Raw genomic sequence first — 10376 nt, 5'->3', positions numbered from 1 at the left:
GTGTCAAATTATTTCCGGACCTAACAGTGGATCTTGTCGGAGCAGTTTTATTTTCCCAGGCTGCTTGGTCTCTCTCGGTGACTGTTCTATTGCTTCGATGCAGGGTGTGGATTTGCATGTGCAGCCGTGATGGAGGTCATCTGGGTTGATTCAGTGTTGCCGATAGAAATGGGAAGTGGAAGTAAACAGTTTTGAGGTTTGTTGGACTGGCTGGATTCCCTGTAAAATGCATCCAGACATCCTGCCTGGTCTCTCTGGCCTGGTTAGACTGTGAGGAGCTCCAAGGTGACCGTTGAGGAACGGCGCAGCCCAGAGCAGCTGTGGAGTCGGATACAGCCCACAAAGTTTAACCACATTTTCTCAGTGTTGAGCAAAATGCAGTGGCTCTGTCTAACAAGGAGTAGACGGCTTTAGTCGGACAACAGGAGCCAGATGTCCCGTTTTGGAAATGGTTTCGAACAACGAGCAGGGCGATGACTTGAGTCTGGACATTATATGAAGCCGTGTTTAAACACCCACTTGGTGATTATGACAAATAACAGGCCCCAGGGATCTTGTACTTACGACACCCTCGGACAGTGTCACTCAGGGCACAGTCCCTTCATATTCTGAGCTGAGACGTTCTGTAGAAATATGAAACTTTTGGGCCTATTAGTCTCATAGCTTAACCTTCATAAATGTCAGCAAGTACCAAATATTGAGAGCACACTAACAGACAGGTTCTGTTACACTTCCCAGAATGGCTGGATGACATGTCTGCGCAGGAGTGGAATTCACTTCGAATTAAAGAGCCGGTACCAGGCAGACATCCTTCACCGAAAAGGACTGGCCTTCATGGCTCACTGAAGAAGAAAACATTGGGATCACATTCGACCACACTGATATCCTGACAAACCAGAGGAAGAACCCGGGCCACATGGTACCATAACATTAAACCTCTGACCCAAGACAAAAATACCATCTCCATCAATGTTGACAGGCTCGACCCTATTCTGCCAAGTTTTGATCTGTGACCGCTCAACCTATCAGACCTGCCTGTATACTTAGGGGATATGCCTCCCCCTACTGTTGAATCATGGGAATTGCACAGGACCCTCCATTCCAACTAGAAAAAAACCCTGCCATGACCTCATCAGCAGCTGATTCATCATGAAATGTGCTGTTGAAATGGCCTCTTCAACGACATCTTCAACCCCTCAATGCGTGGAGGAATGGTTGAATTTCACTTGATAAGAGCTTGTTGCTTGTAATGTGTTGTGTTTTTTTTTTACCATATCAGTAGGCTGTAAACAAATTCATCATTAGAACAACAATCTGAGAGCAACTAGGGTCAACTGTCTTGCTCAGCAACAGAACAACCAGGAATTATAGAACCAGAAAAAGTTTTGTTTACTGACCAAATGCTCTTGACCACTGGGCTACCCTGCCGTCTATTTTGTGTGGTTTGATTCCCACAAGGGGCCTGTATGATATTACATGTACTCCTTAATATAACTGGATCTGGACGCGTGTTTCTGATCAACGGCTGAACGACTAAATGTCTCCCATTGATGGAAACAGGCAGCAGGGCTGTCCCTGCCAAAAAGCAGTCTGCCGAGTATTTACCAACCTCGATCCGTCTTTCTGTCCGACAGGCTACAAGCAGGCCTTTAACTCTGATAATCACACCCCTGTATTGAAACACCTTTGGTAATTATCCATCCCTCTAGAGATCCTTTGAAGGGTCCATTCCAGTTGTAGCCAGGTGCCAATATACCATGGCACTATCGCAGCCTCGTCAGCTCTTCTGCAGATTGGCACAGGGACATGGTCCAACTGTATTAATGGCTCAACTCTATGGTGATTCCATCCAAATCTATGGCCCCTGTGGATGACCTCAATGAATCCAGACCCCCATTGGAATCCACCCAGCGGCGAGATCTCAGACTTCAATATACAATGGGACATGCACATCTCAGACATTACCTCAAATATGAACCAAATATGAACCAAAAATATGTTTTCTGATGAACCATCCTCGCCTCTTCACCCCCACCCCACACGACCTCCTGACAGTCTACACCTGCTCCAGAATGACACCATTAAGCTCCAGAATGACACCTCCTTTTCTGCTCCAGAATGGCTCCTCCCATATATGTATGGCTTATTTAAAATATATGTATTATAAAAATATATATATATATATATATATAATATTATTCAAAACATCGCTGTTGTCATAACCAATTTAACAGATATGTTTGCAGTAGAACCTGAACATAAAGAACATGGAATTTCATGTGGTTAGGGTTCCCCCTGGTGGTCGTTCAATCACATCACCCAAATCCACTTCCGAGCAGTACAACACATACACTCAAGATAATCTCCCTGAGATCACACGCCACCCGATCTGTTACCGTGAGCTTAATGACACAGGACTGTATAGGATCCCGCAAGAAAACTAGCCCCACTTGAAGCTGTCCATAAAGAGATTAAGCAGAAATAACGAGGGAGTTTCCCTGTGGTCCAGTCCGGGTTGAGGTGGGGTGAACTCCCTGTGGTTATACCTGGGACCTTCCAGGCCTCTTTCTTGTTAGTGAGCAGGGTCCTTCAGGGGCCAGTGAGGTACAGCTCCTGAACTTCATTACCGTGTTGACATGTGCCAGATTTAAATCTGTAGCGAGACCGAGGAGCTGCCAAAACAACTATCTTCCGCTCCGGTTCATCAGAGCGTGAACTGCTCACGTTGTTCCCGACTCGCCTCTACACACAACGGGAACGTAAGAGCGAGAGGAAACCGGGCACTGTAGTCGTCTTCGAGGACACTAGAGAAACTCTGTCAAGCAGAACTTAAAATATATTTTTTCCCAAGACATTAGGAGGTTGTTGCCTAATAACCTGTTATAACCTGTTGCCAAATCTCACCTGAATGTGGAGTTTAACATGGATGACAGGACGACAACCAAAACATGATAAAATTACCAATGTCACATTTATTCCATCATGGCAATCATAAAAAGATCCAAACCACCGTGCAGTAATACAAGAAGCACAAAGAAGAAATGGAGCTGGCAATATACAGAGTGAAAGCAGCGTGGTTACATGAAAACTATATCAATACTGATGTTGCACAATGAACCAAAAACACTAGCATTTGTAATTCAATGTTATGTCAATGTGGTAATTGGGATTGTGTTGCTATCCACCTCGCATCCAAGACAGTGGTTATTGAACAGTAACAGTGTTGGCTCAAGACAGAACACATTAGCTAAGCAAATAACCCAACGACAGCAACACAACCAAACAAAAAGTACCTACATTTCCTATGTGAGACACAGATAAATAGGAGGGGAGCAGAGTACGACGAAACCATTAGGTATATTTCATAACAGTGCCGTTCTAATACATACTTGGTGACGAGTCTTTTTCCAATATTGCATGTTGTGGAATTACATTCATAATGTTCTGTATCTTCCAGTTAAATTTGCTCATCATGAATAAAGGTACGCGGATTGAATGGATGACCATTAGAATCAAAAGGTCGGGTAACATGAGAATGTGTTTTAAAACTGGTGACCAAAACAGCAATGTTAAGTGCAATGTCAATAGTACAAATATTTTTTTGTTAAGAGACAGATTGCAACAACAAAAATCATTTGATATATTTTTTCACTCTGAAATTTGTGGTTGATATAAGAAAATCTTATAACAAAAAACAGAAAACTTTGTAGTACCAAGACTTAAAATGCATTCAGATTCATCCTTGCACCACCATTAATTGAATTAAAAAGCATATATTTTTCAATATATACATATATACACCTCTATATACGTATATCCTGTATACATATACAGTATATACCAAGACAGCATAAAAAGAAGGACGTTAGTGTGACCAAAGAAACGCTCAGATAACCTTGGCTCTGTGTTGTCTTCCTGCTGAGGTACTGCATGTCTCAGTGGTAAAATGTCGGACCTTCTGAAATGTGAAGACCCACATCAAGACAGTAAAACCGCCCCCATTAGCAGACAAACACAGCGGTCCTCACAGTGGCAGTTCACAACACAACTTAGCACACTCCTCCCTCCGCCTTCCCCGTCATCCGCTCGAGGGAACGGTGTCTCTTCACACCAGAGTCTCTGGCAGCGTGTCCGCGTTGTCGGCTGACAGGAGCCGCCAAATCTGCCACCTCTCGCTCTGCCATTCGGGACCCCCTGACACCTTCCCTTCCGGAGGACCAGGGGATGGGTTCGTACGTGCCTCAGTCTGGGGCCTGGGGCTACTGTGGCCCTGGGGCGGCTGTCGGGGGCTCTGGGGTGTCAGCCCCCTGGTCTGAGGAGTAGACATGGTGAGGGTAGGCGTGGACTGGGAATATTCTCGGGGGGTCCCTCTGAAGGGGCCAGGGTGGAGAAGGGGAGGCCATCCATCCACCCTGCTGCCCGGCTTGTCTTGAACCGAGGGACTGGCGTTCTGGGAGACTCCGCCCCTTGATGCTAGGTCCTCTGAGCTGCAGGTCTCTGATTGGCTCTGTGGTTGGTGTTGTAACAATGGTTGTTGACTTTGCTGTTTCTGCCCTATCTCCGCCAGAGGGCTACTGCTGCTGCGAGTCACTGGGGGGTGTGGCCTGCATTCAGGCACACCCAATGAGGTGTAACTTCGTCTGACAGGCGGTTTGCTGTTGTTACCTTGGTGACAGCCGAGTCCCTCCGATGAGCCGCAATAGCTGGATTCTGAAACATTGCCATGGCAACATGGGGAAAACCATTTACACAAAATCAACGTCGGTCTCCAGCGAGTCTGAATGTAACTTACTCAGGTCTGCAAAGTATCAAGGGACAAAGATTGAGTCAGAGAGAATGAACGTACCGAGGATACGGCGATCCAGAAACCCTTTGTTCAGAGTAATATCCCAGGTCCCCCAGAAGTTGTCATCAGGTGTATCTAATGGAAGAATGATAAATACTCGTCACACCCATGAAAGAATACTACGTGTTACTGCTCTAATTACATGGGCAACTAGTTCATAATATACAGCTCATGTGTTTGCATTATATTGCAAATACGCCACGGCTAAGGGATTCATGTGGGTACTCTGTTTTATGTTCTGCGTCAGAACAGCTGTTAGCCATGGTATATTGGCCATAAACCACACACCCTTATGCCTTATTGCAAAAATATACGATACAATATATCAGTGCTACTTAATGGAATGAAAATGGAGAACATCTCGACCACTGGGGCAGCTCACCTTGGTCTGCGGATTGGCAGGTGCTGCTGGGACAACCTTTGACCTGGCCCACTTGTAGGTGAAAGAACCTATCAGAGAGGGGACTGCTGTCGTTCTGGGCCTGGGAGAGCAGACGCTCAGAAAGCACTGGGGAGTTGTTGTCGTAGGGGGACACCTCACCGCTGGAGGCCTTGTAGGAGTCGCTGGAGCAACGCCTCTCGGTCAGAGAGATGGGACCCCTGTTCCGCGACACTCCTGGACCACTGTTCGGAAGTGGAGGAGAGCGAGAGAAACATTGTCGTGCAAAATGTAAAACCACTGGATTGCAGGTGAAACAGAAACTGCAGTGCCTTTTCTGGGCCCCCTGGTGAAGACGGCTGGGAAAAACAACCGTCACTGTTGTTCACCGCTTGAACTTATACTCAGAATATGAGAAAACATCTCAAATTGAATTCACGTAAAATTGTTCAAGTTCGAGAAAATATCGCAATGGTTATTGGCACCCCTAGATTTAATACTTTGTGCACTCTCCGTAAGGACAGGGGATTTGGATGGCCATTGTGAAAGCTTAATTCTGTGGTCAGTAAGCCATTTTTGTAAGGCTCTGGAGGAATGCTTTGGATCATTGTCCTACTGGAAGATCCAACAATGACCCAGTTTTAGCCTCCTGGCAGGCAAACAAATGTTGTTCAAAAATCCCCTGGTATTTAAAAGAGTCCAAAAAGCCCTGAACCCTAACAAGGTTCTCAGGGCCTTTGGAAGGCCACTTATCCACCACCACAATTAACAACATCACTGATCCACCACCATAATTAACAACATCACTGATCCACCACCACAATTAACAACATCACTGATCCACCACCATAATTAACAACATCAATGATCCACCACCACAATTAACAACATCACTGATCCACCACCATAATTAACAACATCACTGATCCACCACCACAATTAACAACATCACTGATCCACCACCATAATTAACAACATCACTGATCCACCACCACAATTAACAACATCACTGATCCACCACCATAATTAACAACATCACTGATCCACCACCACAATTAACAACATCACTGATCCACCACCATAATTAACAACATCACTGATCCACCACCACAATTAACAACATCACTGATCCACCACCATAATTAACAACATCACTGATCCACCACCACAATTAACAACATCACTGATCCACCACCATAATTAACAACATCACTGATCCACCACCATAATTAACAACATCACTGATCCACCACCATAATTAACAACATCACTGATCCACCACCACAATTAACAACATCACTGATCCACCACCATAATTAACAACATCACTGATCCACCACCATAATTAACAACATCACTGATCCACCACCATAATTAACAACATCACTGATCCACCACCATAATTAACAACATCACTGATCCACCACCACACTTAACAACATCACTGATCCATCACCACAATTAACAACATCACTGATCCACCACCACAATTAACAACATCACTGATACACCACCATAATTAACAACATCACTGATCCACCACCATAATTAACAACATCACTGATCCACCACCATAATTAACAACATCACTGATCCACAATCACACTTAACAACATCACTGATCCATCACCACAATTAACAACATCTCTGATCCACCACCATCTACTGTAATTAACAACATAACTGACAGTGGGAGTAGGCTATTTTCATCATTACTATCCCTCAAATCAATTTCTGGCCATCGCAAGAAGGTTACTGTGTCTCCCAGTACGGTCTCAAGAACATGGAGGAGATACCAGGTGACAGGCCATTACACAACGTGGTGACAGCGGGGTGAATTTGACACTGCCTGCAACATGATCCAGCATGATAGGTGTGGCGGTGGATCTGTGACGGTCTGGGGAGGCATATCCTAAGAGGGTCACACAGACCTCCACGTGTTAGCCAACGGTACCCTGACTACTGTTAGGTACCGGGAGGAAATCCTCAGACCCATCATCAGACCATATGCTGGTGCAGTGAGCCCTGGGTTCCTTCTGGTGATCTGACGCTGCCAAGTAGCACCATTGACTGTCCAGGAGCTCACTGATGCCCTGATCCAAGTCTGGGAGGAGATCCCCCAGGACACCATCTGCCGTCTCTTCAGGAGCATGCCCAGATATTTTCAGGAGTGCTTACAGGCACCTGGGGGCTATAAACACTACTTCCCAGTCTTATCCCATTTAAACTTTAGGAGGACATGAGGTCCTGGTCCACACCTGTGGAGTACCTGGTTTGCGGGGGCCCGTTGCTGTCCCTGTCCTTGTCCATCTGGTCATACTTCTGACCTAGTCTAATTTTAAATAGACTTTGGATTTAGCCCAGATACATGAATACATTTTTCCAATTGGACTCTTAATATCTCACCCGGCACAGCCAGAAGAGGACTGGTCACCCCTCTGAGCCTGGGTCCTCTCTAGGTTTCTTCCTAAAATTCTGCCTTCTTAGGGAGTTTTTCCTAGCCACTGAAATTCAACACTACTGTTGTTTGCTCCTTGGGGTTTAAGGCCGGGTGTCTCTGTAAAATCACTTTGTGACAACTGCTGTTGCAAAAAGGGCTTTATAAATAAATTTGATTGATTGATTGAGTTACATTATTTGTTGCCGTGGTGAAATTCACACAAGTTTGAACAGTCTGTGATTTCAATTTTTTACTTAGATTTTCGAGTTGTGAGTTTGAATCCAGCCCTCTGTCAGTTGGTGAATTTGGTTTCCACTGACCGTTGTTACGTCATTTTGTTCTCAATGAATTACACAATGTACAGTAAAGATTTTGATCTTTAATATATTTCCTTCATCGAGATCCGATGTGTGGTTTGAGTGTTCCCTCAGTTTTTTTGAGCAAGGTCAGCAACCTTTTGTCTGATTTTTGTGTTCTCTGATCTTTCCCATTTTGATAGATGACTCAGTTTGACGATTGAGTTGAACTTGCAAAAATATATACAAAAGTTTGCATACGCCTGGAGAATTTGTAATATATGTACCATTTGTAAAGAAAACATGAGGGAGCAGGCAAAGCACATCTATTATTTCTTATGGGATTCACATTCAACTGTAGGTCATAACCATGTGACCATAAAGACTTATTTTGGTCTCATCACTCCAAATTACAGTGTGCCAGAAGCTGTGAGGCGTGTCAAGGTGTTGTCGGGCTTGTTGTGACGGGGCTTTTTTGTGGTATTGGCGCAGTACAGGCTTCTTTCTGGCAACTCGAACATGCAGCTCATTATTGTTCAAGTTTCGTCGTATTGTGCTCCTTGAAACAACCACACTGTCTTTTTCCAGAGCAGCCAGTATTTCTCCTGAGGTTTCCTGTGGGTTTTTCTTTGTATCCTGAAACATTCTTATGGCTGAAATCTTTCTTGGTCTACTTGACCTTGGCTTGGTATCAAGAGATCCCCGAATTTTCCACTAGTGATTGAACAGTACTGACTGGCATTTGCAGGCTTTGGATATCTTCTTATATATTTATAAAGTTCCATTACCTTGTTACGCAATTACCTACATTGCAATTTAAAAAGCCACAGGTGTGGGAAATTCACCTTTAATTACCATTTTCACCTGTGTGTGTCACCTTATGTGTCTGTAACAAGGCCAAACATTCAACGGTATGATAACTTTTGATCAGGACTATTTGGGTGATTTCTGTTATCATTATGATTTAAAAAGGAGACAAAGAACTATGTGATAATAAATGGCTTCATATGATCACTATCCTTCAATAAAAGACAGTATATTTGCATGATCACTCATATTTTCTAAATCAACGCCAATATTTCACAATATCTGCCAGGGTATGCTAACCAATGAGCACAACTGTATGGTTCTTCAGTGGGAAGATACTTTTGTTCATTCGACTTTCTAGGGGTGCCAATAACTGTGACAACATGTTTTTGAGGAAAAACAGTTACCTTTGATTTTACCTCGATCAAAGTTTAGATTTCTTTCATATTTTTAAGAAGATCATGCTTATAATAATAATAAGGAATAATAAGAAAGTATTTTTTTTTGCACATCTTTACCAAGGGTGCCAAAAATTGTGGAGGGCAGTGTATATGTTACCACAGTAATGTGTAGATTAAATGACCATACAGTGTCTGTAAAGAAGAAAATAACTGTGCATTCACACGGCCCCGTCGGCAGGGGGATGCTCGTGTGCCTGCTCACAGCCTGGCCGAGATACAGACGCACATCTGAAGGTCTCACACTCACTAGGACTGAGAAGCCTTCCTGCGCAGCAAGTAGTCCACCACATCAGGGTCTGTCTCCAGAAGACTAATCAGAACTTCATTCTGCAGGTCAGGAGGCACCTAGGAGGCCAGAAATGCACAACGCTTTACTGGACGCCCGAGGTGACACTTGGTACATGTATCTCACACCACGTCGGCTTAAACTGGATTTTTAAGTCCCTGGATAAATCAGCAGCAGCTCGGATTCGCACCAACTGTTTCAGACGGGTACTGACACAATAATGTAAACAGCCACTGTGAAACACCAAACTACCAGAACTAACACATCTCCTGTGGATAAAATGGCAGCAATGTGATAATAATACTGTTATCAACAACGGTTCATGGACAGTTTAAAGCTTCTGCACTACATGTTAACGCTATCTTAACGCAGAGGGAGGAGCTATCTTCAGCGGTGGAACAATTTCTGGGGGAGCCACCTGTTGCAGGCCCCTGGCTTAAGTTAAACAATACATTTGAATGGCCAAGGGATAAAGGCACACAGACCAAGTTTGGAAGGGTTTAGTTTAAAGGAGCAATAAGCAATGCCTTCCTATTTGGCAAACAAATGAATGATATAGTATACATACTCATCGATCCTTGAAGAATATTACGGACGAATGCCTCGTTGTTGTACTCAATCAGAAACCAAACGAAAGCTTGTGTTACTCCAATGTTTGCAAATATTTGAAATGTAAACACTACGAGTGGCTTCAAAATATGCACAAACTGTGATTTCTACATCATGGACGGTCAGTCAAAGCACAAAAAGCTCTTCCGTCAAGAAATCGCAGTTGTTCAAGCCCATCCCTTTTCTTACCAGAGACGTTTTTACAGTACAAGTACAGATTGCCCCTTTAGGAAAGGGACACGGTAACCAATG

General features: G+C 44.1%; 1 protein-coding gene across 3 annotated transcripts in view; it reads right to left on the bottom strand.

Annotated features, from left to right (window-relative positions):
* Positions 1-2952: 2952 nt before the first annotated feature.
* The window catches only part of LOC105018782 (rho GTPase-activating protein 6), a 41382-nt gene continuing 33958 nt past the window's right edge, over positions 2953-10376 (bottom strand). For 2 of the 3 annotated variants that reach the window (XM_010884489.4, XM_010884490.4), the window contains exons 10-13: positions 9477-9574; positions 5229-5470; positions 4847-4921; positions 2953-4710 (exon numbers count right to left, since the gene is read on the bottom strand). In XM_010884489.4, the coding sequence (XP_010882791.1) occupies positions 4106-4710; positions 4847-4921; positions 5229-5470; positions 9477-9574 (1020 nt within the window). In that variant the 3' untranslated portion in view covers positions 2953-4105. Of the gene's footprint in view, positions 4711-4846; positions 4922-5228; positions 5471-9475; positions 9575-10376 lie in introns of those variants that run through there. The other variant, XM_020040995.2, reaches the window with a different exon arrangement.

Source organism: Esox lucius, chromosome 20 (assembly GCF_011004845.1).
Source record: "Esox lucius isolate fEsoLuc1 chromosome 20, fEsoLuc1.pri, whole genome shotgun sequence".
Taxonomy (NCBI): domain Eukaryota; kingdom Metazoa; phylum Chordata; class Actinopteri; order Esociformes; family Esocidae; genus Esox; species Esox lucius.
Note: the sequence above shows the minus strand (reverse complement) of the source record. Positions and strands in the feature narration are given on the sequence as shown.